Source organism: Centruroides sculpturatus, unplaced genomic scaffold (genome assembly GCF_000671375.1).
Source record: "Centruroides sculpturatus isolate CEXI.00-Female unplaced genomic scaffold, Cexi_2.0 scaffold112, whole genome shotgun sequence".
NCBI lineage: Eukaryota > Metazoa > Arthropoda > Arachnida > Scorpiones > Buthidae > Centruroides > Centruroides sculpturatus.
This window is the reverse complement of record NW_019384367.1, coordinates 498,879-526,553: the sequence shown is the minus strand read 5'-3', so window position 1 is coordinate 526,553 and position 27,675 is coordinate 498,879. Positions and strand designations below refer to the sequence as shown.

At 28.9% G+C, this 27,675-nt stretch overlaps 1 protein-coding gene across 1 annotated transcript; it reads left to right on the top strand.

The window, feature by feature from the left end:
* Positions 1-108: 108 nt before the first annotated feature.
* Positions 109-22,617, top strand: LOC111612904 (LIX1-like protein). Its single transcript, XM_023354196.1, has 4 exons — positions 109-772; positions 15,929-16,092; positions 19,252-19,392; positions 21,070-22,617. Exons 1-4 carry the CDS (start codon positions 595-597, stop codon positions 21,481-21,483), a joined length of 897 nt encoding a protein of 298 aa, XP_023209964.1. The 5' UTR covers positions 109-594; the 3' UTR covers positions 21,484-22,617.
* Positions 22,618-27,675: the final 5,058 nt, after the last annotated feature.

Below are 27,675 nucleotides of genomic sequence, written 5' to 3'. Positions count from 1 at the left end.
ATTTTAAGTAATATTTAAGTAGTTATAATCGTAGATCGTTTAATAAAATTAATTTTTAAAAATTATTCTATTTAATAAAGATAAATTTTTTAAAACGTGTCGAACAAGATGAAAGATTTAGAGAGAAACGGGAAGCAGCGATTCATTTAGCCGATTTAGAAACGAAACTATCCAGCGATGACGTCAGACGAAATATTAAAAGGCGCTTCAATCAGAGCATTGTTGTACGTAGCACAGGCTAAGCGAGCAGACGATGTCAAACTGCCCCAACCGGAAACAGTCTCGACACCAGGCAGATTTTTTCTTCCTCTCTCGGTACTTCACTCGCGCCACTAACACCACCTAGCGGACGGGCACGGAGGTGTGTGGGGGCGAAACTGTATCAGACAATAACAAACAGCCCATGTGTTTGCAATGCCGGTGAGCTGTGACAGGTAAGTACGTGTTGCTGCTCGACTGGAATTAAGCAGAAAGCCACTACCACCTCTCCACTCCGCGTCGGATTTACAACCCCAAAATTGGTGTTTGTGTGTGTGACAGTGACAAGTAGAGAATCGTCCAACCCTTCTCGGGGTACAAGTCGTTGTTTCATACATGTTCGTCATGGAACGTACACATATGCGTACCAAGCCTAAGGCATTGCCTGCACCACCGGCTAGACGCATTACCATGTCTGATTCTGCATCCGATGCCCGAGCAAAGACTATTTTGAAAGAAGCTGTCGATGCTGTCGTCAACAGTTTTGCCAAGCATACGCACGGATACGGTCGAGGTATGTTATTTACTCTTACTTAAGCATTTTACTTACCCTTTAATAAATGTGACATATCCAAATTATGGTTGAGCTATTTATTAGTTTACCAGGTCTTATTCCGTTTATGGAGACTAGACTTCATTTATTAACGGGGGCGCCGATGGGGTATCGTTTTTGAGCCAGAATGAGGATAGAAGAACCCACACACACTTTTATTTGGACCCACGTTTCCAAATTTAGTCTGTGTTTGCCTGCTCGATCGAAAAATATCCCTTGATCAACTGTTTATAAGGCCTAGCACGTGAATGAATGCCAAAGATTTTCTGCCATTTACGATCTAGAAGCGGCACGAAACCTTTACTAATTTCTCGAATATTAACGTTCGTTATTATATTTAATCAGATTAGAATTTTAAAATATTAATTTTAGAATAATTTAAAAGTTTTTAAACACGCTGTCGATCGAATAAAGATACACACAAGTCAATTGATAATGCAGTTCTTTCGTAGCAAGTAATTATCAATAACTTTCTATGAAAGAACTGCATTAATTCTATATCTTAACATTGTTCGAAACATTACTTTCGCGTTACATTGTCAAGGAAATTTATAAAAATTAGCATGTTACCTAGATTTTAGCAATTAATTATAAAAGTTTACGTTGTAGGCAAGAATTGTCACATACAAGGACAAATCGCAGAAAGTAGCAAGTCCTGTAAAAAAACATTAAAAAATTGTATTTCTTACAAGTTTCGTCATTACTTGGCCCCACCCTTATCATTAGCTGGCCCCCTCAGATTCCTAGATCTGGCCTTGTTCCTATATAAGTAAGGGATACGACAGCACTAAAACAGAGGGCCGTAGAAGGTTCATATTTGAATTAAAAAGCGGTCAGACATAAGATGATAGTAAATGTTAAGCTGATATCGTCCAAATTTTAAACAGAATTTTAAGAATTATGCAGATAGAAGCGCTTACTTACTTATTATCAATTACCAGTCATGTTTCTTAAAATGTCATGTATATATGGCTGTTACTCGCTGTTTTATGTCTTCATCGAAGTGTTACAATTGAACAAATCATATTGTGTTAAGATATACATAGATAGAATTTTTAAGCCTATAAAATAAACTATTATTCTGTCAAAATTTATAAAATTTAGAGCTATAATTCTGTCAAAACTATTTCTCTTTCAATACACAAACACAATCCAGAGAGTATTCTAAGTAAGGGAATTCTTCGGCAAATAAAAGAGTATCGCGTTACAGTTCCTCCTCGAACATGTCTGGACATTTTTCTTTCATCCAGTTGCTATTTTCTCGTTTTCCAATATTTGAAATATAATACTTATTTGAAAGTTTGTAAATGGGGGAAAAGAAAAGGAATCGTTCGTCACAATTGGGACAACGAACTCGTGCAAAAGTTTGCTCGCATTGTTTGGTGGTTGACAGTTTTTGTTATGATGAAAACATGAATGAGTATTGTGAAATTTTAAACAATTCAGTCTTTTTTTTACAATTTCAAAAAAATGAATTTACTTCTTGTTATGAAAATGTTGTTATACATTTTAAACAATTGGTTTTCTTAGAATGGGCTTAGATTTTGATACTTTTAGAATAATGTAACGGAAAGGATTTTAATGCTTTAGAAATGGAAAAAATTATAAAGATTTTGCCAGGTTTTAAATAGTAATAGAAACATTTTGATTTGTTTTTAAATGGTACCAGAAATATTTTAATGCTTTATAAATGGGCAAAGAAATATTAGATGAGAAAGACTTGGGCATTTTTTAAAATGGTAATAGAAGGATTTAGATTTTTTAAATTGATATCAGAAAGATTTTAATGTATTTAAAAATGAGCTCAGAAAGATTGTGTTTAGAAGTAAACTCGGAAGATTTTTACTTAAATCTTCTATTAGAGTTTTATTATCTTTAGATATAGGCCAAAAAGTACGCTTTGTAAATGTTGAGAATTGAGATAATTTTTGAGAAATTATCGAATTTAATTACTTCTCTTCTTAAATTGATTACATTTTTTACTTCTATAATCAGAAATATTCTAGAAGATAAATTTATCTATCGGATTGTATTAAATTTTTTATTGTTTTTAAAAATAATTTTTAAGTATTTAAGAAAGTTTAGATATTAGTAAAGTGAATTACATTGCAATGTTTCCAAATCTAGATGGTGCATTTGAGTGTGATATCATTGCATCAAATGCTGGTTTTTGTCTGTGCGAGGTACTATGTGGTAGAGAGGGGTGGAGAATGATGGATCACTTTCAAGACGAAACGTGGATAAGAATGCTTCAAGGTTCTCAGTGTCCTGTTGCTGTCTATACTTATTTTAGTCTATTTTTCTAATATATTTATTATTGTACAAAAGTATAATATATATATATATATATACAGTTTTGAGATATAACGCAGTTTTGAGATTTTGTGAAGCACAGGTTATAAGAACTTACAGAGTTAGTTATGCAAGAGGAGAGGTAGCAAACGTGTGAGTATACTACCATTAATAATTGCAATTAACTGCAGCTGCATACAATAGTTTTTTTTTCTATGTTGAGATCGAATGTTATCAAATATAATTGGTCTCGGAGGGGGAATATAGGGGTACTATTTATGCGACAGTCCCAACCGTGCATTCACCTCATGTCTCTTCTTTCCCGCGCATTTAAATGTTTTTTTACCTCTAATTTGTTTTTTGTAAGATAAGTACTTGTTGTTTTGTCAAGCTACGACTACCAGTAATTAAGGATAAGGAATATTTAAAAGAAATATTTAAATATTATACAGGAGATAAACTCCTTCCTCAACGTTACTTAGGCTGATCATATAAATATCGTATTACTAAAATTAGAAAAAAAAATATGTTATAAAGATCAGAACAAATGATGACAAAAATTTTTGAATTGATGAAATTGAAGAGGCTTGTAATTTAATTGCTGCTCCTTAATTTATATTTCACATGTGGCTAAATCTGAAGAGGGTTCTCCTGAACGATACTTCTCCCGCTGAACAACAAACTTTTATTCTCATCACTAAATATTCCTTTAAAAGAACAATGGAAAGTCTCAGCTACCATCTCATCCTATTGTCTTACCTTAATTACTACCTTCGTAAGAAAGAAGAAAAAAGAGAGAGAATTTTTATAACAAGATTTAATTCATTTAGATTAATTAAAATACTTCTTAAATTATCCCATGAGGAAAAATAGCCTCATAAATATTAGGTCGCTCGATATAGGCAATCTTGCATTATGTTAATCGGATTGGTGGAATCTCGCCCGTTGACATTCTCTAAAATGCCACACGTGAACGTTATGTCCAGTAAATTATGCGCTAACATGGCATAATGAATTTTACCTAAAGCTAAAGAGTTTAATATCTAGCAAAATATCGAAACCACTAATGCCACATGTTCAAGACAATAGCTTTTATTTAACAGACTCCCAGACTTGTCAACCATCATTTCAGTTTGAGTTTGACTCACCGATTCCAACCGGTTGCACGGTGAGTCAGAAAATTGAAATTTTTGGAATAGAGTCATGTTAAATATGTAAAATCATTAATTTTATAAATCAGGAAGTAGTCTTAAAAACAATAAAATTAACTATTGTAAATGATTGATATTCACTTTTCAGTGATTCAACTTTCCTTTGCAGATAGGAATTTTCAAATTTAAAATAATAATATATTCGATTTTACTTTTCTATATTTCGAGAAAATTAAAAATATTTTATTTCTCAAAAATCAACTGAAACTCGAGTAAAATAAACAAAATAGAGCCTCGGATCAACAGATGAAGACGTGGATTAAAAATCATTTTACATCGAAATCTAGTTAATGAAATAAATTTTAAAATAGTTTTATTTATTTATTTTTTAAATTTTTATAAAATATATTCGGTACAAGCCGGTATGATAAAGATCATTTTATATAAATTCCCAGTTTAAATCTGCGTATCAAAATGAAGAATTAAATGATCAGATATTCTTCGTAATGTATCTGGTTTTAAGTGATCGATCTTTAAAAATTTTTCTCGTTTTTTCTAAAAAAAAATTCTCGGTTAAGATAAACATGGTATGATTTAGTCAAAAATCAGACAAGAAAAACCTGTTTATTATGAGTCTTCGTGTTATAAATAGAAAGATTCCACATGATTGGAAAATAAATTCCCTAATTATAGGCTAAAATATTTTTAAACTCCACTTGTTAATACAAAATTAAATTCAAAATATTTTCTAACTAAAAACCATTATTTTCTTTGTAATTCTAGTAAAATAATTTTTTTTTTTTAAATTATTGAAATGTATTAAATATACACAGAGTCTTTCATGCAAGTGTTGTAACGGATTATAAATGATTGCAATTGTAAAACATAACTGATTGTAGTTATAAATATTTAAGGTTAAGAGGTTAAAAAAATCATGTTGATGTAGTGTAAAATTATGTATGTTCGTTTGTTAGTTTGTTCTTAAATAATATACGGTTGAAGTCCTGAAGGGTCTCATTGAGTGACGTCATTTGGGGCTTGTCTGATGTCTATCATCACTTTACTTAAACAAAGCGACGGAAGCGAAATTTAGTAGGAAAGTTAAGGTCAAAGGTTGCCCGAAATCCTCCGATATGTTTACTTTAACTGCCAATCCTACAGAATTTATATTGTAAAAGTGGAGGGGCGTTCATATTTCTTACTTCTTTCTTAGTATTTTTTCGAACGTTTACTAACATTTAAAAGCAAAAAGAAATGAATTAAAACGCCGTATAAATTTTTTACTTTGTAACTAAATGCTTCTTTTTATCTTAAATGTATTTTTATTTGTTTGTTTCTTAAAGTTTTCTGTCTTTTTAATTAATTAATTAAGGAAGAAAAAAAGGTAACTTAATTTATTAGGTTTCGGTTTAAATGTTGATTTAACAAACTTGTTGAAGATATAAAAATATTTGACGAGATTTCGAGGTATTCAGGTTATTTAGATAAGAAACAATCCGACCAATTTCTTATCTAAATAGGCGCTATCACGTGACCGAGGTACATTTTTCTAAAAGTCACCCGAGAGTGCCTTTTAACAAATTGTTTGACATTAACGATGGCGTTCGATTATATTTTTTTTAAATTAAAAAATCAGTTTATTCGTAAATTCAAAATAAAGAATAAAAGATAAAGAAAAAGAAGGAGAATTACTTTAAAAAAAAAGGAGAACAAGAAACGAATTACATTTAAAGATATGATTTATAATTTAATCGAAAAAACTACGAAAGTTATTAATACGATATTAATTGGTGTTTCTGAAATTATTATAAAAATGTCACTGACAATATATCTTAAGGCTAAATACTTCAAATGATAAAATTTATTGGGATAAATTATTCATGCGCAATGTAGGAGGTAGAACCTTGGGGAGTCTTATTTTATACTATGGATGAAGATATAAATGAACTGTCTATCTTTCTTCATTAATTAATATGGAATATAAATAAATTTAAGACCCGAATAACTCTTAAATTAAAGAACTTAGAACGTATAAATATATATTTAACAATATTTTAATGGGTTTCTGAGATACGCCTACATGTAGACAGGGTGCAAAGATAGGTGGTGGCGGAAGAGCTTAACAAAGGTCAACGACAGCTTCTATACCTTTATACTTCGATACAAAGGTTATTCTTTGCTAAACCATTGTTGCATTTGTTCTTATTGATATAAAACTAGTTCAATTAATTTTTTAAACTTGATTTTCAAGCATAAAACTGTTTTGTCTTCTGTTCGAAAGTTATTAAGGAAAAAAAAAATTAATTGAATTGCTCTCATTATTAATATTATAATTTATTGAGTGTAAGTACTCTATAAATTATTTAAATATGTTTTAAAGCAAATGGTTAAATGTATTTTTCTTTTCATTTTTATTAGAAAAATGTAGTTAAAAATTCAATATTCATACTTAATTCCTTTCTTGAAACGTAGGAAATTGTATACTCTCTCTTATTCTTACTAAGGCCAATGTTTACTTTTTAAAATTATATTCAAGTTTAAATTTCGTTATTAAATTCTATAATATCTAAAAATAAAAAAACATTTTTAGAGTGATAAATTTATTTAGAAATATAATTTGATAAGTTTGATTTTTGCTAGAAAATTGTGCTAGAAATTAAAATTTTATACTGTTATTTTATTAAATAAAAAGCCTAAAACTCTTGTCACAATGTAAAAGTAAGTTGAAGTAATTGTTTTTCTTCAGTTTTCTTAGAATCGTGCTTTTTTCTAGAAGTGAACTAAATTTAAATGAAAAGTATGCGAAATTGAAAAAGTGAATTAGGTCACCCAAAAGCTTCACCAGACTTGAAAATTGTTCTGCTGACCGAGTTACATATTTTCCTCACCGCCCTCGAGATAGTTCACGACTAGCACGTGGCAAGAGTTTAACTACATCACGACTGTCACGCTCTCAACACTTCCGCCCTAATCACATGACTATACCAACGGACCCGTGTGACGTCACATCTGATGTAGCCTTATATTTTATTTAGAGTCACAGTTTAGCAATTATATATCGATGGCGAAAGGCAAATTCTCTTACATTCGTGTTTTCAATTTCACGCTCTAAACTATACTCTTTGCGTAAGAACTATTCAATTTCACAAACATGTCATTTTAGCCCATTTTGTAAGTAATATTAAGAAATGAGCCTTAATATTTTTTATAACGATTATCTAAATGATGCTTCCAGTAAATTTTCTGACCTCGGTATGTCCATGTAGAGCAGGTGTGGCTGGATACAGAAGCCGTGAACTGCCTAATATATCAAAGGTCATTGGACGAGCCACAAGTAGCTCCTTTTGCCCCCCTTTTCCCCTACATTACCTGACGGAGCAGTCCGTGTTATCAGGCAAATATCAGCTACGTACTGTAGAATCGTCTTGATGTGTCGCATTGTTATGGAACTGAAATGATCTGTTATGCATCAAGATGCCCGTCCTACTTCCTAATTTGCTTACAAATATGAGAGAAGGTATTTCAGGAAAAAATAATAATAAAATATTTATAGAATTTTCTCACATTTTAAAGTACAAAATTTTAATTTTTAAAGTAATCTTTATGTATGTAATCGTTTCGTTTCTTGGAAGCTTATTAATTAGTTCTTTAAATGAATATTTAACAGGAAAGTAGGTGTTCAATAGTGAAATATATGAGAAAAAACTTGAGCATGAATCAATTAACATTTTTATATATTGAAAACAAAACAAAGTTCAAAGATGAATCCAATTCTTTCACACTATCACGATTATATATTATCCTTTTTTTGGCGCTTGTTACTCTTCGTAGATAATAAGAAAGGTCAGATGGAGAATATTTATGAATGGTAAACAAATATCCTTAACGCTTACAATATTACATTAAATGTTGTTTAACCAGTTACTTTGTACTGCACTCTTACCTCATATGACATGCATCATCCATAATTGTCAAATTTTCTTATTATTTACTGATTGTGTCCGATCAGATTGTGTTCGAAGATTGTGAAAAGGTTAATAGTTTCTCATCTAATGACGTTTTGCTTAGAATTTAGTAATTATATTTCTTAGATTTAAGATCGATGGTAATATGCCAATGATGATTATTTATGTAATTTTGAAGAGGGATAGCAACGAAATTAATTTGCATCGTTCAGTGAATTAAACTCTTTGCTTAATATTAGTTAATTAATATGAATCTCTTGTTTGAGAAATTCTGCTTCATAGTTTTTTAACCTATCTTAACTGCTCATACATAATGTATGATAAGTGTTGTATGTAACAACCCATCCTTTCCCTCTTCTTTCAACCCCCGGCGATGTATGCGTCCATCTTGCTTCCTTCTTTTATTTTACCACGTTGTTTGTTACTTATAATTTTCATTTCATCAATAGGCTAAAATTAGCGTGACAACCATCTCCAATTTTTCTTTCTGACAAATTTATAATGCTAAAAAAAATAAATATATATATATATTGAAATACCTTCAGTTGATACTAACGTCTTGAACTCATTTACAAATGTCAGTTTGTTTTGTCTTTCATGCTTAATGCTAAAAATCAAACTGTTTTATACGATTTTTCTTCGTGAAAAATAAATTCACACGAAATTTCCTGTGAATTATTTTCGAAGAATCTTTTAATTTTTTTATATTGTGAAGTTCTTAGAACGGTTTTTAAAGTCTATAATTAGTCTGCGTTATAATCATAATAATAAATAAAAATTATTCTGTATGAATTATAGACTTGTTAATTCTGCGTACTCAATTTTAATATTTTTATCATTAAAAAAAGAATGGAAGAGAAAAAAACCGAAAGAAAAATTAACATCCTTTTGACCGTTCGACTGTTGGTATGTGTTCGACGAATTGTGAAAAATGTTTGAGATAAAGTTTTGATTTTTTCAAGATAATTTTAATGAATCAATTATATCTAAAACTTTTCTAAAAATATTAAATTCTATCTCAAAACATCTTGGAAGTTATTTAAAAAACCGTAAGAAACAGCAATGCCCGTAAACTCGTTCCGAAAATTTTAAATTTATGTCTTAAACTAGACTGAATGATCATTAAAATTACTCTGAAATTTCAGTTATTCCTTCAATCTATCCTGAAAATCCATAAACTTATGCTAGTGTACATGTTAAACTAAACTGAGAGGTGGAAAAAATTATCCTTAAAATTTCAGGTATCCAGTTATCTAGTCCCAAAATTCCCAATTATCCTAATTTTCTATCTCCTAAAAGCATTCAAGTCCATAATTGCTAATATTTATCTCAAACTATTCTAAAAAAATCCTTAAAATTATATTCCAAACTTCAAATTTTTATCTCATTTCAATTTTTGCGAAATGGAATTAAGAAAATCAGCAAATGTATTAAAAATAAAATAAAATTTACGAACTGTAACTAAAAAGAAATTAGATTTTCATTGATTTTTAACAGAATGATTGCAATAACGTTTATTAATGGTTTAAAATTAAGAGATAATTAAAAAATTATACTCGATGAGAATAATGCAATTGCATTTAATAAATTTTTAATAAATGGAGAAAGAAGAAATGGAAGCGGAAGAACGGTATATCAAGGTCATTTGCTGCATAGACAAATAGCGAAGCGACAAATCATTAATAACATTAAGTCGACTAATTCATTAAGGCGATCACTTGGATTCCGGAAGTTGACACCTCCTCCAACACGCGATACTTGATCGAAAGTAGACCTACAAAAGTAATTAAAAAATAAAAAAGCTAACTAGTTACTTACGCTTGACAGAATATCTAATCAAAATCATGAAAATCCTACCCATAATTTTCAAAATTAGAAATTTTTAACCTTTCCACCACCAAAGAAATTCATTGCTGTTAATCTACAATCGATTACATTCCCTATTCTTCATAAAGAAAAGATTTTAATGTATAAAATTCAAAAATAAATTAAATTTTTGAAAATTTAATTAATTTTTTTATTAGAAATTTTAGTGATTGAAAGGTTTTCTTAATAGGTCTTTTTTTAAATTTTAATTTAATTACAAAATTATTGATGTAAATGCCACATTTTTAATCCAATTAAAAATTAGAATAAATAGATAAATCTAACTTTCCCATGGAAGATTTTTCAAGGAAGAGAAACAATGTGATGTTCCCTATTAAAAGTATACTGGAGGCAATAGACAAGCCGTCTTTATGCCTGACAAGGCATCTGATAAAGTGAATCTTCTGACCTTGTGATTCTGGGGGGTGACTTACAGTAAATTAAAAAAAAAACCTTTAAATCTTAAACTTTTTAAAAATGAAGAGATAATAAGAAGAAAAGAAGGAAAAAAAAACTTAATTTTTTAATAATTTTTTCCAATTAACTATACAAATTTATCGGCATTACAGGTGTTAAAAGTGGGGATAGTGGGGAACCACACACACAAGATTACTACCTCAAAAACTCATAATGTTATCTCGGCTTCTACAGCAGCTACATTAATATAAAAATTATATACAAATATAGTATAAAGAAAGCTTAGCAACATTTAGAGTCCCGGATCTTCAAAAATTACAAAGATTGTAAAATTACCATGTAGCACGTCATGTATAGTCATCCATCATGCCATCACGTGACACAGACGGGTCTTGCCCACGTATCAACTTGTGTCGCCATCGAGGGGGAACTTTACTTTAACAGAATCTAGACAGATAAAAGGGTTGACGTCTGAATATTATCAATAAACCGAAAAAATTTACGATAAATCATGTACTTTTTCACGCATCTTTTATACGAGATTTTTTTAATATTCTTTTTTTTTAATGTTTTAAACATAATTTTGTGTAACTGGTTATAAATATTATAGAAAGAGAAAGTATGTTCTTTTCAGGGGTAACTTTTTTTACCTTTCTCTCTGTCTCTCTCTCTCTCTCTCGTTCTCTCTCTGTCTTAGACACTCGGAGTAACGAATAGGTCATCATGAGAAAATCTCATCAATCATACATTTGACAGACAGTCGGTATATTCTAGATTACAGATCTGTTGGTCTATACTCTGTTAAAACATTTCTCTATCTTCAGGTACGAGAGGGGGGTTGAAGAGGATACCTGTACGCATGCGTTGTTTTGTTAAACTTTCATATAAGACACGCCCTAAATATGTGGTATTTTCCCCCCTTCGTTGTTATATAGGATATTTCTAGTATTAAACTTGATTTTGTTTGCCAATTGACATGGTATAACAGAATCAAGATGGGTTAGAAAACACGTCATGAGTTTCTGGGAATAGTAAAGAGGCTACGATCAGAACAGTTGACCTTTTTGACCTATTTCACCACAAAAAAATAAAAAAAAGAAGCTAACTTACTGTCTGGAGTGAACACCCTAATTATAGCTGCCTCAGGGTCACTGGCATTGGTCCAAGCGACGACGATTGTTCTATAACAGTCGCATGTCGGTAGGAGACAAATGGATATTTGCCTTGATCTCTTTGTCCTATGACTTTTTCCAATGGGTTCTTAGCCTCTTCCCGTTTTCTTGTTACGATTTTTAAACTCGTGTGTCGCACCCAACACGTAATTTACCTTCAATAAATGAAATTATTATTATTATTATAATTTCCTATAAATTATTATAATATCCTAACAATTAATTAATATTCTTATTTTATACGTGTTTAAATAAATATCCAAACAATTTATTTAAGATAGCGTTTCGGATAAACATGCAAGAAATAGTTTGTGTCGTTTAATTTGTGGTAGCTTAATATAATAAAATTTTAAGCGATATCATTATTCCTACGTAGAGAGTAATAAAAAACGTAAAAATTCTTTTATGTCTAGATTTAAGTAGTGGTCTTGTTTATGCAATGCATTCATGTTATTTGCCATTAAATTGAAGACGGGATCATAGGATGTCTTTATAAACAGCATTCACGATGTTGAATGATGATGTAACTGCAAATAAACTTTTGCCTTCTATTTATTGCCATTTAAATTATTTTTTTTCAACTATTTTTATGAAAAATATAAGTAAAAGTCTTTGTTTGCTGTTTATACGCTTCGTTATGGATCTTCAGTCTTCGATAATGATTTATATTTTTGTAAACTCGATAAATAAGCTAAATTAATAACTTCTCTTCGTTACATCAAATTATACAGAACCAATAATTGTTTAATATAACATGCAAGTTGTTCATTGAGACGTCAACTGCAGTCATTTCTAGACTGTGTTACGTGCTATTTAGGAAGATAGACAGTGAGACAAGTTGTCATTATCTGTCTTTCTCACTTAGTCATGATGAGAACAATAGATTCACTTCAAACTTTTATATAGAACTTGAGATAAGAAATATGTTTTCTATAAGATATAACTAATAACAATCATCTAATTAATTAGAATCATCTGTAACTTGTCAAATAATGCTGATCATTAAAGATCTCAATAAAGTTTTTTCGCTTAATTCTCTAACAATAGTATTTATCAAATGAAATAAATTGCTTCTTATGTGTTAGAAAAATTTAAAAATTCAATTATTAGATGAATTTTGTGTTAAAATAATCGCGAGTTTTTCGTTTAAAATGCTTAATTCGTTTCAGCTCAGCCAATTTTAAGTTTCAGAAAAGTTTTTACATGAATTTTTTATTTAGTTTAAATAATAAATTTTTTAAAAAACAAATTTTATTCACGTTTTATTTATATTTAAAAGTAGTTTTTTAGAGTTTAGAACTCTAAAAAAGTCCTTAAATTACAAGGAAAGTTCCATAAAATGAATGTTTGAGAAGTTTTGAAAGCTTTAAAGGTGTGCAAAAAATACTTTTTACAATTCAAAGCAAAAATATTAACATATTTTATAATTTTTAACATAAAATGTCATATAAAAAAGTTGAATTTTAACCCGATAATCGCAAGAAAAATAGTCATACACCCGTTTTACCATCAATTAAATGAGAAATAAACAGCGTTAAAATGATAAAAATACTCGTGTAGCTCCATAAATTCTACTACGTGTACGAAATTTTTTGAGTAAAAATGTATACATTCTATCTGGCATCCTGTATAGGACGAGTTCTTACATTTATTTATGTATTCTTTAAACATTTATTCAAAAATGTCTAACTTCACAGTATAGAAAACATCTTCGAGCCAACAAACTGCCCAGTCATGTAGTTGTGAAGTGTTTATCATTATAGAGAGTGCCAGAGGTACTTTATATTTACTAATGATATCTAGACTGTGATAAAGTCATTAAGAATGAATACATTAGCTTGAGCCTACGAATAACACTGATACTGGTCAAGATGTAGGCATATTTTTTTATTCTTTTCTCCTGTCCGAAACAGATTTTCTTCTATTAAATGATGGATAGAGGATAATTTGTAAGTTTTCATTAACAAATTTATTACTTACAATTATCATTAATCAGTTTAACATAAGAAAACCAAGCTTAGATTAAGATTAAAAATATGTAAATTTGAACACTTTCTAGCTAAATTTAAATTTATGGGTATAAATATAAGTTAAAAATTTTCGAATTATATTTATTATACTGTATAAATACTGTCAAATTAGAAAAAACAAAAAGAAAATTGAAAAAAAAATAAGTTTATTCTTTTGATGTAGGTAAGTCGTATATCGAAAAATTGATTGATGATTTTTATCCTTGGTATGGTTATAATATACGGCAATCTTTGTTTTAACCAATCATTTGGCATAGATGACATCAACTACTGTAACAGCTCATCAATCAAAAAAACTTTCTCTACCACCATCACACCATTTCCTTCGTACTATAACACTATGACTAATGATGCTTTTGTCTACGAAAGGTCACCAACTACATTACCTTCCGTATTGTTGCTATTTTTTTCGTGTTAGTTTGAAGTGGACAGTGGTTATGCACCGTAACATGCACCCCTGGTAAGAACTTCCATTTAACAATTCTGGAAGGTGTCATTTAATAACATATACGCCCAAAGAAAATTGAAAATCAACAGATTAATATCCTAGCGGGAATTCAAAAAGAGACTTTTCTTTTTTTTTTTTTTTTTTTAANTAGAAAACTCGTTTCTGTATTTTACAATGTTTTTCCATTAAACTGTGACAAATTCATGTAATTTAAAGAGTTTTATGGAGTTCTAAAACCTTAAAATTGTTTTTAAATATTAATAAATTGTTATAGAAAGAGAAGTTTTAAAATATTTTTCTTTTAAAATTATTTATTAAGATTTAAAATGCAATTTTTTTATGTTAAAATCCCATAAAAGTCTTTAAATTACTAGCAAAGTGCTCCATAAAACGATTGTTTGCGGAGCTCCAAAAGACCTTTAAAGCTTTATTAAAGTAATTTAATAATAAAAAGCAAAAATATTAAACAATTTTATTTATAATTATTAAAATAAAATTATTATTTTATCATTAAATCTGATGGAGAGTCAAGCAGACTCTCTCCATCAGCAATTCCGTTTATTCTTATATGATACAGACCCATTTTTCCAATTTGCAAGCCATAAAAACATTTAAACTTATTTTAATATATTAATTTTACTATAAATTTATAAAAATCAAATTGAAATCTTTGATTTCTAAATGTGTATTAGTTATATATTAGATTTACTTTGCGATTGATGTTAGATTCTCTTCCTTTGGAAATGATAAATCTCCTATATATTTTGATTGTAAATTCGTCAGTTGTAAATTGAAACGAAATATAACAATTGAGATATAGTTATGCAGAAGGTGACAACTTGACAACCAGGTAAAATAACTACGTGAAAGAATAAGTAGTTCTTAAATAATAGTTTCACCCGAAGGGAATTTCGAATGAGATGCTTATACGTTCACTTATCAAAAATGTCGTAACGAATTTGACAGTTTTTTATTGATTTTTACAATTTTAAAATAGTTAATGTTATCAGTTTTTAATTTAATTAAATTTTCATAATAAACTGTTTAAAATTTTTGACAATTTTCTATTAGACTACTCATCCTGCATCATGCCAATATTGTACTATCATATGCTACCAATGGACTCAGTTTTTTGATTAGCCATCAGATTTTAAGTTTTTTCTTTTTTTTTATAAATGTAAGGAAAATATTTTAATATTTGATTACTTTTATAACCTTTTTACACATTTTAGAACCTTTAAAGATCTTATAAAGTCCCACAAACAGCCAATGGAGCATGCTTGCTTGCTATTTCCTTGCTTATTATATTTAATAATTTTGAATTTCAATTTATTTTTGATTAATATTCACTCTTTAATTACATTATCTTTATTAAATTAGCAAGTAACACATTTTAAAATGCCTGTATAATTAATAAAATAATTTACATTGATAGCATTACAGAAAAATCATTATTTCCCAAATGATTTCATTCAAGTTACACTCATAAAATTTAATTTATTAACGAATATTTTTCCAGATTTTATTATAATTTATAGATTTATAAACTTTAGTTATTCTTTAATTGAGTAATTAATTAATTTTTAAATTGAATTTTATTGAAAAATATACATAAAATAAGACTGTAAAAGCAAGGATAACATGAAAATTTCATTACTGTTTTTTCACAAAAGTTAGGAAAAAATAGAGATTGTAATTTTATCTCTGACTTAATTTTAGATAATTATACAACCGTAAACTTTAACCCATTAAATTTGATTATTTTTTTCCTCGCAGTGAATGTGGTGGAAGCCCTTCAAGAGTTCTGGCAAATGAAGCAAGCAAGAGGAGCGGATCTCAAAAATGGTGCCCTTGTTATTTACGAATCAGTTCCTTCGTCCAGTCCTCCTTACATCTGTTATGTAACGTTACCCGGTGGTAGCTGTTTTGGAAGTTTTCAGGTAATTAAGTCCAATAATTATTTTTCAATTGCATTCTACATCAATTGTAAAATTGATAAAATCGGGGTTCTTTCAAATTTCGTTTCGGAACTAATCTAAATAGTTACGTATTCCGATACCTGTCACGTTTCAAATTGTTGAAACGTCACACCTTGATACGTGCCCACTTTCCGAATTCCATTACAATGACTTGACCGGTCAGTAACGAGACTTGATACAGATCTAACCTGTAACAGGATAGGTGTGGGAAAAATTAACCTAACACCCTATGTGACGTCAGTGGCCTCCCTAATATCCTCGTGACAAGGGATATATATCACTTACAGTCTGGTTGCACCACCTGTTTCACCTGACATGGTCGTGCCTGAACTCTGTGGACCATTTTTTGTCATACGCTTTGGATATGATTACTCGGAAACGTGAGCATATTCATTGATATATGTATACTAACAAAATCTTACTTAAAGTTCGGTACAAAGATTGTAATTATCATAGACACTAGGTTGGTAGGAAACTTAGGAAATGGCCAAAAATTAAGAAAGAAGACACAGTCCTTTTTAATAAGCTCTACCTGAATGGTTCTTGAGGGCATCTGTTCCATTTACTAGTACCTTCTGGGATTATAACCAATGGTATGGTTCACCTCAAAGAGCCTCTAATCGCTCGATTCTTAATTTTAATCAGCTATATAGAATTATAAAGGAAGCCTTCATCATAGTCTTAAAAGAAATGTTAAGAAAATCGTTCAAGTACATTCTATTGTCTAAAGCTATCTGACGTTCCCACTCGACTCGATTCATAACACTAATATTTATAAAGTTACGATCAATATTTAATTTACTGACCTAATTCTCACAGGAACCATGAGAAATTCTTTACCTCTGCAATCTAATTTTTATCGTCTATTGTATTTTGGTAGGCAATTCTTTATTTTCTAGCCTTGACACTAACTGCTTTGAACACCTGTTCGCTTCTTCATACTTTTTTTTTGTATATATGTATGTTTTATATTGGTTAAGTGTGGTTTGCCTTGAATCTTTCTTTCAACATTAATTGCGACAAACGTTTGGATTCATGCAGTTTCTTTTGACATATGAAAGCAAATTTTTGATGTGCACTCTTTATAATAAACTTCCTGTCTATCTGTACTTTTCCGTTTCATAATAGATGAACTAAGTCTATGAATACTTAGACTATTTATTTTCCACATATAATGACACTTCTTACTTCATATTTAATTGTATTATTATATACTTACAACATCTCCCTTCAGGCTGAGTTCATTCACAGATCTTCAAACTTATCCTTTTTTTTAGTTAGATTTTTACTTGTGGAACCTATAATAAAATTATAAATAAGTTCTGCTCTATCCTTTAAAATTTTCTAGTCTCGATTTAATTATATTATTAATTGTTTAGTACATAATATTTAAATTATTGAAGGTAGGGAAAGATCACAAGAGAAAATCCCGAACGAGAACAATGATGATGCATGTTAACGGAGATAATCACAAAATGTTAAGTGAATTGTATTGATTATACAATGTTTATTTTTTTAATATTTACTAAATATATATAAAAAAATAATTGTAGTTAACATAAATATTTCCCTCTGGCTACTATTTGAAATTCATTTCATAAAAAGCCCACATTAAAAATTTCGATGTTGATCAATGTTAAGATATATTTTAATGTAAAAACAAGTTATTTTTATCACCGAAACACCTGTGGAAAATATATTTTTAAAATTTTTTTATTCTTTTTCTGTATATAAAGACATTCCAACCCCTTGAAACCCCCATTTGTCTGGACTACTATCGTCTGGACGCCTTAGAGGAACCATTGTTCCATCCACTTTGATCATAACAGGTGGGCTGTTTGAATAACAATAGAACGAAACAACAACATCGCGACCACACAAATCACAGTCGGTCGTGTTTTTGGACCGTAATGATAGCGTTGCTATAGAAGGTTGGGGTCAAAAAAGTTATCACAGACTAGTTTTCTCTTAGATCAGTAAATCACTTACATAAGTAGCCTCCTGTGTACAACAGATAATTAGTTTCAGGTTGTCATTTCGAGTGCTGTAATGAAAAATGGCCATTTTCTAGATCAAATACGTCATTATGACATACATCGGCTTTAAATCATGACTTTACAATTACTGAATATCGTTGCTATCTTTAATTTGTTTGATGCTGGTGATATTTTCAAATTAGTCTACAAGAAATATTGCTTCTTCGTGTAAGATTAATTCAAAACTAAGCAAAATAATATTCGCATTTATAACTCTAAGCAATTCTTAAATAATTAATGTTTACAATTATAAAATTCCAACAAATTTATCAAGATAGAAATTAAAATTCTACCTTAATATCTGAATAACATAATTACAACTATTTTAATTCCCAGTACAGGAGAAATTTAAAACAAAGCAGTGCATCTTGATCACGATATCTCGGTCGAAGATATAAAAAAAAATTCAAAATATTTTTAAAAAATTCATTGCTTATCGATGCATAAAAAATAATCCTGTGATAATAACTAACAATTATAATAAGAATATATTGTATCAGTAAAGCTGTTATCCTCTCTACAAGTTTGAATTTATTGTGGTTGTATCAATAAAATTTATTTATTTCCAGTCAAAACCACCTACCAAGTATAGAATTTGTGATGGAGGAAAATTGGAAACTGGAATTCGTACATCTCTCTGTTGGAGATGACATTTGACCCCGCGTTTCTTAAGTCAGGGGAGAGTGTATTGTTAATGTAAGTGTGTACTCATACAATCAGTGAATCGCTTTTCGCCACACTTGTCAATATGTCTGTCATAAAAGAAGTGCACTCTGGTCGAAAAGCACGTTTTATATCTATATTTGAGACCACACAAGTATTTACATTTTTAGAATCAGCAGCAAAAATAGCCTCGGAATTGTAGAAATTTGAAGAGAGAGAGAGAAAAAAAAAATAATGTATTGAAACACTTCTTTAGCAACAAATATCAATCACATGCCACACGTCAAGCTGTTTGGACGCAAGCTGCGAAGAAAATTTTTACAAATGTTTTGCCGTTACTCAATTTTCAAACATTTATCATTAACTTTTGAAGGATTTAGTATCATAAATTAATTTTTTTTTCTGTGTGTTTCTTTATTAGAACTGTCCAACTAAAGCTGAAGCTAGGAGGAGTGCTGCAAAAATAGCGTTGATGAACTCTGTTTTCAATGAACATCCTTCAAGAAGAATTTCTGAAGATTTTATAGAAAAAGCTGTTGCAGAAGCAAAAGCATCTTTCAAAGTAATATATTTAACTATTTATTTAAAATATGTTTAATTAAATTTATAAACTGTTACAATTTTATGCTAGAAAAGTAGGAATTTCTAGATATTTTTCTTTCAAAATATGCATACAAATAATTTTTTTAATTTAGTTTATAACTTAGTAATGGTTCAGATTATAATAGTTTTCTCTCTCTCATTAAAGTAGAATATTATATATTATATATTACTATTAATAGTNTAATAATAATACTATTAATACTAATAATATTATATTATATAAAATGTAGTACTTCTTTTATATAGTAGCAGAATACTTAGTATCACAGAAAGTACTGAAAATCCTATAGTAGAATTATAGAAAACCATAAGTTTTACTAGTCATCTATATCTTTATTGTAATGAGAAGTAAAAAAGTTTTAGGTGAAAAATCATCATTACAACAGTATCCTGTTGTAATAATGATTTTTTTCTCATTAAATTACAGTTTTATTTATTTAATAGAGCACTACTTTTCAGTACTAGTAGTAGTATTTTTATACTAGAAGAGCATTAATTTTATATTTTAGTATTAAGCACAGAAAAGTTATACATGCACTTAAAAACAAGTACAAAAACATATTTTACACTTATGTAATACACCACTAAGTACAGTACATCTATAGATATATTCAGTATATTTCTGTGTAACTATATTTGTAAACAAATGGCTTTATTAAATACTTTCTGTACCTATTAATAACAAAGTTTTTAAAATGTTGAATTTGGTATATCTGCTGTTATGTGGGTCTATAATATTTTCCCAAGAATACTGAGAAGTTATACCAATTTCTCAAGTTATAATAGCAGTTTGGTTATAAAATATGGCCTTGAAAATGTAATATAAATATTATCCTTTTATGTAATTCGTTATAGTATTGGCGGTTTTTCAAAGCCATTCATCTAAGGACATTTTTCTATATTAGGAGCGATGCAAACAAAATGTATAACTAATTATACGACCTTCATCTACCAAGATTTATTATTTGAAGGTTTAAACTGTATAATAACTGAATGTTTTTTTTTATTTTTTATTACCTTTTCTTTTAATAAATTATTTTCAAATGAATTAAAGATTTTATCTATTTTTCTTTCAATTTTTATTACAATAACACAAAATTTTCAAAAAAATTTTTACCGTTTACGTTCGACTATAATATGAATTTCTCTCATATTACTAAATTCATAAGCTCGGATTGTTATAAGTAAATATAAAAGTATATTTTCTAATATATGTACGCATTCTAAATTTCTGCTATTAATTACTTTATAAACTATTCTTGAAATATACTCAAAGTTGTTTCTAATTGTACAAATGCTTCGACAGGATGATACAAAAATCCCCATTAATAAAAAAAAAAAGAGTTTAGTTTATTATATAGTTACTTACAAGCTGCAGAATGTGATCTATGTGCTGTAAAAACTTAAATGAATTCACATTTAAATGCACGTTCACACGTTTGATGTTATACGAGAAGCACTGTACTGTACAGTACATCCCTTCAGATAGTTTGTGTTTAGTATTGACTCATCCTTTATAATTTAAACATTGTATATTGATAAATATATTATTAAAGAATTTAATTTATTATTATATAGCTTAATATATTGATTTATATTATTCTTTCGTGTTTACTTATATGGAATTCATGTTTAGGGAAATCCCGAGGATGCTGACCAAACTAATAGCGGAATAGAAGCCTTTCGATTCATGTTAGAAGCCAATAAAGGAAGAACAATGTTGGAATTTCAAGAATTAATGACTGTTTTCCAGCTTTTACACTGGAACGGTAGTTTGAAAGCAATGAGAGAGCGACAATGTTCCAGACAAGAAGTGGTAGCACATTATTCTCATCGCACACTGGACGACGACATGAGATCTCAAATGGCTCTCGATTGGATAGCACGAGAACAAGAAACACCAGGAATTATAGCTAGAGAATTAGCAAATGCAGAAAGGGAATTAGAAACTGCCCGTTTAGCAGGCAGAGAATTAAGGTTTCCCAAAGAAAAAAGAGATATCTTAATACTGGGATGTAGCCAAGTTAATAGTGTCAATGGACTAACTTAAATTATTAGTCCCTCTTTAAGTTTTTCTGTATATATTGTAAATAATTTGATGTACTGTTACGTCTAGAATGCTTATTATTATTTTTTTTATTTTGCTTCATTTCTATGGTTTTATCGCATCAAATTCGTTGTAAATGTAAGAAGTAACCTTCTACAAATCTGTGATTTATAAGCGCGAAATATTAAAAAAAAACATGCGTGATATCTTCTAATAGATTATGGTATTGTTTTATAAAGGCTTATAATTGCGTAACATTTAGAAAAAAAATTTAAAAAATAAAGAATTTAATCGTATCAAAAATTTAGTCTCTTGTCGCCATTTTAAATTAAATAGTGTGCAATCAAATGGCGGTTTACGTGGCTGACTATCATCACTGCCTTATGCTCGATTCCTAGGGTTTGTTACTTTTGTACAGCTTTTGTGTATTGAGTTATATAATTATCCATTTTTAACAGTTGAAGGATAGGAGAATGTGAAATAGAGCAGATCTCATTTTATTTTATTTTGCTCCTTATTCGCCTCCTTCAATAGCAACAGGCTGTTAAAAATACTAGAGCCTCCATGGAAAATGTTTCCATAATTTGGCTCTGGTGTAGATTATTATATATATATATATGTTTAATTTAATTATGAAAGTTTAAGGTAGTGGTAAACTGTATATAGAGGTATTTTTTATATAATTGTTCTTGTGATTTTAAATACGTACTGTACATTTGTGATTTTGTGGTTTGAATTTATAATTATGTATGAATGTACGATGTTAATTATATCAAAAAATATTATTTTTTCACCCTAAAAAAATAAATATTTGTACGAAATATTGTGATAAAAGAATGAAACAACTTCCATGATGAACAAAACATTATATATATATAAATATTATTTTTTTTTAATTCGGCAATATATATATATATAATTTTTATAAGCTTTACAGAATAATTTGTGATGTTAAATCAAAGTCTTTTTTTACATTTTTTTTGTCGGTTATATTATTATTTTTTGTGATTGTATTCACGTTTCTGTGATTGCAGTTGGAGTCATTGTGTTCAGTTGATGTTTTATTTCAAAGAAAAAAAAACAACGCTTAGGAAAGAATTTGCTATTTTATTTTGTAATTTCTTCTTTAATAAAAATGATAAAAAATTAAATTTTATGGTTATTTTTATTTGAATGAAATTTGAATTATATTCCGAATCGTTATTGGTTAGTTCATAAATTTGAATTGTTTTCTCAAACGTCATTCGTTACGTTATACATTTAAATTATTTTACGATACGTCATTGGTTAATTTGAATTTATATTTTTAATATTTTTAACGTTATTGATTATTTTATAACTTTTATATAAATTTTCCANACAACTGCATTGCCTCTGAGAGGATACGTAGACAGCATTTTGGAAATGCAAGTTTTAAAGAGATTTTGGGCCAGAGGCCAAATCTTGATAAGATACTGAACTTTTTGAAAGTCGTAAATATTTATAAAGAAATTTAATTAATTATTTATATATTTATTTATTTATTTATTATAAACTATTTATTCACATAAAATAAAGGGTTAAAATGTTAATATATTAAACTTACATACGAGCATTGCAATAAGGATTAACAGCTTTAATACTGTTACATTTAAACAATGAGCTCTTACAACAGTCGTACTACATTTTTTTTCCTTTGTCTAACAGCTTTCGTGTAATTACTTGGACGTTATTTTCGATTTATCGCGTACAAAACAAGACTAAAGTTAAGATTTTTAGTATACCGTGTTCTTTGCCCTTATGTTAAGTTGTGCGTGCAGTTCTTTGCCCCTATCCTCGTTTAAGGTGTGGTTTCCGCAATTTAAAGATTACAAAAAAGTAGTCATCTTATGCTGTTCGAAGGACATCAACTATACTCCAACCGATCCTAAATAGACGATTAAAAAATATATATATATTGTAAACATATATACAGTATATTATATATTCAAGTACATGACTTTGTGATGATAATGTCATTTAGGGATTTATAATTCAGCATTTTATTTTATGTTGTATGTTATTACAATCATGTATAGAGATTGAGAGAGAGAAAGAGAGAGAAGTTTAATGTATACAAGAAACCAGTTAGCTAACAACTGCTATTTAATGTAATTATTAAATATTCAATGTACTAATTTCGATGTCTGCATTACAGAAATTAGATAAATAAAATAATAAAATTCTGTACAGAAAAACTTGTATAGACTCATTGAGAATACATATTGAGAGAATTTGTTTTAAAAAAGAGTTGAAAATCATTTCAATTCAAACAAAAAAAAGCAAAAACAAACCTATGATAAAAGCCATGTTTCGTGGTAAAAGTGAAGAAATTTAAGTTAAAAAAATATTCAAAAATAATTCTAATAAGAAGAGAATTTATTAATAAATAATGTTTCTTGTAAATTTGTTTGAATAATTATATAAAATTTCATTTATTTACACTTTTGAGCAATTCTCGAATCGAAAGAGCTCATTTATGTGATTCTGTGCATGCCAAATCATACAAATTCACATAAATAATCACATTTTCATGCAAAATTTATGTTGAAATAATCATACCATGTGCATTCTTTTATAAAAACAATAACATGAAGAATATAATATGTATTATCAGCATTTTGAATGATAATTAATCAAAATTTGAGAATTAATTTTTGATTATCGATAATCATATTTTAATCAGACAGTGATAAAATTATAAAGTTAGCAATTAAATTTCGAATAAGTAATGAAAGAAGAGGTCAATGTTTTGATATATGTGTGGTTTGAATGCATTTTGCATCTGTTCCATGTTCAAGATGAATGCCCAATCCGTATCTTGTATCAATGACAGTAAATATGAATAATGAGCCTATTAATCCTCATTTACTGTGGGCTCATCCATCGAACGAGTCATCAAAATATTCTTAAAACAAGTTTCTATACGCTTAATATTTGTACGAGTTATTTTTTAATACTTAATGATGGATTTGTCTTTGGGTATTGAACTTAACAGGTGAAAATCATTCCAACTGTTTAAATATAAAAATTTTGTTTGCGCATCTTATAAATCAGTTTTATTATTCGATATTTATCTTGTATGGAGCCTAACCCAGCTTAAACGCTGTTAAAAACCCAAAGAAACATTCAAAAATCCACCTATCAAATGTTACTTTACATAAATTCAAAACATAATCTACATATTTTATAAAAGATCCAGACAACCGCCTCCTTCCTGAAAAGAACTTTGCTATCTTTTAAGAAGTCAAATGAATTTCAAATCAGAAAAATAACAATAATTTTTTTTGAGATTTCATTTATATTTATTAAATAATATATCAAAATGATAACATAGAACGAGAAGGAACATGTAAAGAATACAAGAAACATAGGAGTATCCCATTAAGAAGGAATAATCTTGGATTTATACAAGAAACAAAAAAGAAGAAAGGACTAGATGGCATAGGAGCAAAGGAATAGAGACGGCTGCCATAAATTATAAGAGATTGGACAATAGAGTATGTACAGGGCTAATCGAGCAGGTTGAAGGAATGAAGATATTTGTTTCTACTCCGAAGAGGGTGATTTATGTCACAAGATCGGCTGTAACTAAGTTCAACAATCTTTCATCTCTCCCCCGCCGACTCCTCCCATTTTCGAAGAAAATATTCGTTATATACTGACAATCTCAAACATAAACTATGTGCAGACGTGCAGAATGGCTTAGGATGAGAACAAATTAATTTTTTATACAGATATACACAATTAAATTTCAGTTGTTTTTTTTTTAAATATAAAATCTGTCATCATCTTATGGAAAGTTTACTAATTTACGCACAGAGTAATTAATTATATTTAAAGTAAATTAAGAGTAAAATTATACTGAATTTCAGCAATTTTTAACGAACCAAAAATATTCGAGATATTTAACAATTAACGAGTGAAAGCAATAAAGTTGAATGACTAAAAGAGATACGCAAAATGAATTTTAAAAGTAGACTTAAGAGTAAAAAACCTCAAACTGATATTGAAGGAAAGGAAGAAGATGCAATTAGGTAGCTAGGGCCATGATTAATGATTGTCCACGTGGACTTCTTAATGGCTTCCGCCTAGGGATTCCTTGATTTACAAATGATGCGAACACTATCGGAATAACTGTTAACATACAGGGAAGTGTGACAAATAATTAGTAAACTTTACCGCCGCTCGGTATGACATTCGAGTGATTAATTCATCACAGCGTTTTTTTTTATTTTTTATTTAATTTTTTAAGAAATTTACGTTTGTAATCCATCCAATTATCTACCGGACGATTCTTGACAACTGGTGTCAAAAGATCGTTGTCCTTGGTAGAAAGACAAACTTGACTAATGGCGTCCGATGTCTACATCTATCGGACAGGTGTCTGACTTGTAGTCTTATAAAATGACCAAATATAGAAATCCGTATCTTTATAACCTAAAGTGGAAAAAAGTATATAAAGATGGCATTTTAAAAAACTGTAATCTATTAGCCGAGCGGGTATAAATTTTGTTCGGTTTCGGCGGTTGATATCGGGGTTTGTTGTCGAATCACGTAGTATCCATGCCGCACTTACAGAAATCGTGTGGAATGTTGTTCCTGCAGCAATTAGCTACAGCGATGACTATTTCAGCAAACTTTATTGCCTTACCGCCATAAATAACACGGCCACTGCATGAACCGGATAGGTAAAGTTTTTTCTCATTCTTCTTCCCCTTAATTCGCTTTCCCCCTCTTCTTATAATTCCCCTCCTTATATTCTCTAACTACTCTGCTATTTGACAAACACGCAATGCGCCACTCGCTGGAAAAATATATTTAAATTTTAACGTCCTTAAAAACAAACAGAAAAAGAAAAATGTGATTGGTCGAATTTAAAATTTTGAAATTGATCTTCAAAGCGATTAGTTAATTTGAAAATTCAAATATTAATTTAACGATCCGATTGGTTCGTTTAAATTAAAATTTTTGGCCGTTGAATTTATAATTATTACTGATTAAAATTATGAAATAATAACTTTAAAATACGACTTTTTTTAAGTGTATTTTTTGGAAATTTTATTATTGAATTAAATTTATGTAAAAATGATAATTTGTGATTTTTTTACTAAATATGAAATTTTATATAAAATTGTCTTTATTAGAATTCGTTTTGATTGAGATTGAAAAATTTTCTGGCAGAACTAATTTAAAACTTCAACAGCTGTCACTGAAGGTTTGACATTATCAATTGAAAATAATTTTGTTATTTTTTTCTTTCTTCCTCTCTTCATTACTTATTTAAATATTTTATCATTGTTTATTGAATAACACGGTAGTAATTATGATAATTTTGCGTTGTAATTTGATAGTTTAGTTTTCGAAGCATGTGCTTGGAAGACATGTAAACACGAGTATAAACTTAGAGAAAGTAATGTAATAAATTCTTCTATTAATGATGATTTTGATTTATATCTTTTAGATTTCGTTCAATTTATGTTCTCTGGTTTGATATTTTCTGTTTTATTCATTTTATGGAATCAAAGGAATGCGATTAGAAAGATGGCTTAAGGCCAAAACATTCATCGAACCAGAAAGGATGGCTTTCGTCNTATAATTTTTTATTATTTTTATATTTTTAAATATATTTATTTTGTTTGTACAAAATAAAAAAATAATTTTTAACGACACAATAGTCTTTGTTAGGCTTAACGTCGACGATAATTCAACGCGAAGCGACACGCAACGGATAAAAATTTCGTAATCGGATACGTTAAACTATTTTTTCGTACGTAAATCAGTTATCCGAAATATCAGTTATCCGGACAACCCCAGTCTCCAATTGATTCGGAAACTCGACGCTCTACTGTACTCTAACGACACTGTGAAAGCAACAGCATAAATAAATGTAGAAAAAAGTAATTTAGTAAATTAGAAAGTTGATAAAACTTTCTATTAAAGAGCATTTTTCTTTATTTATTTCATAAGTCAGCGCGTTATTTCCCTTGGGGAATTTTTGTTTATAGGAAGTGAAATTCTCCTTTCATTCGGAGTTATAGTAAATATTTACTCCTCTTAAATTCATTTTTAAAAGTAAGTCTAAAGAGAATATATATGTAGAAAAAACAATTTTAATTGTTGATATTTAATTATAATTCGATAATGTTTATTTTACTTTATTTACGTTATCCGAAC

Bases quoted from the DNA above. Each gene is read 5' to 3' on its own strand.
- LOC111612904 (XM_023354196.1), top strand. From the start codon at position 595: ATGTTCGTCATGGAACGTACACATATGCGTACCAAGCCTAAGGCATTG. The intron at 16,093-19,251 runs GTAATTAAGTCC...TTTCTTTATTAG, and splicing joins GCTGTTTTGGAAGTTTTCAG to AACTGTCCAACTAAAGCTGA. The intron at 19,393-21,069 runs GTAATATATTTA...ATTCATGTTTAG, and splicing joins AAGCAAAAGCATCTTTCAAA to GGAAATCCCGAGGATGCTGA.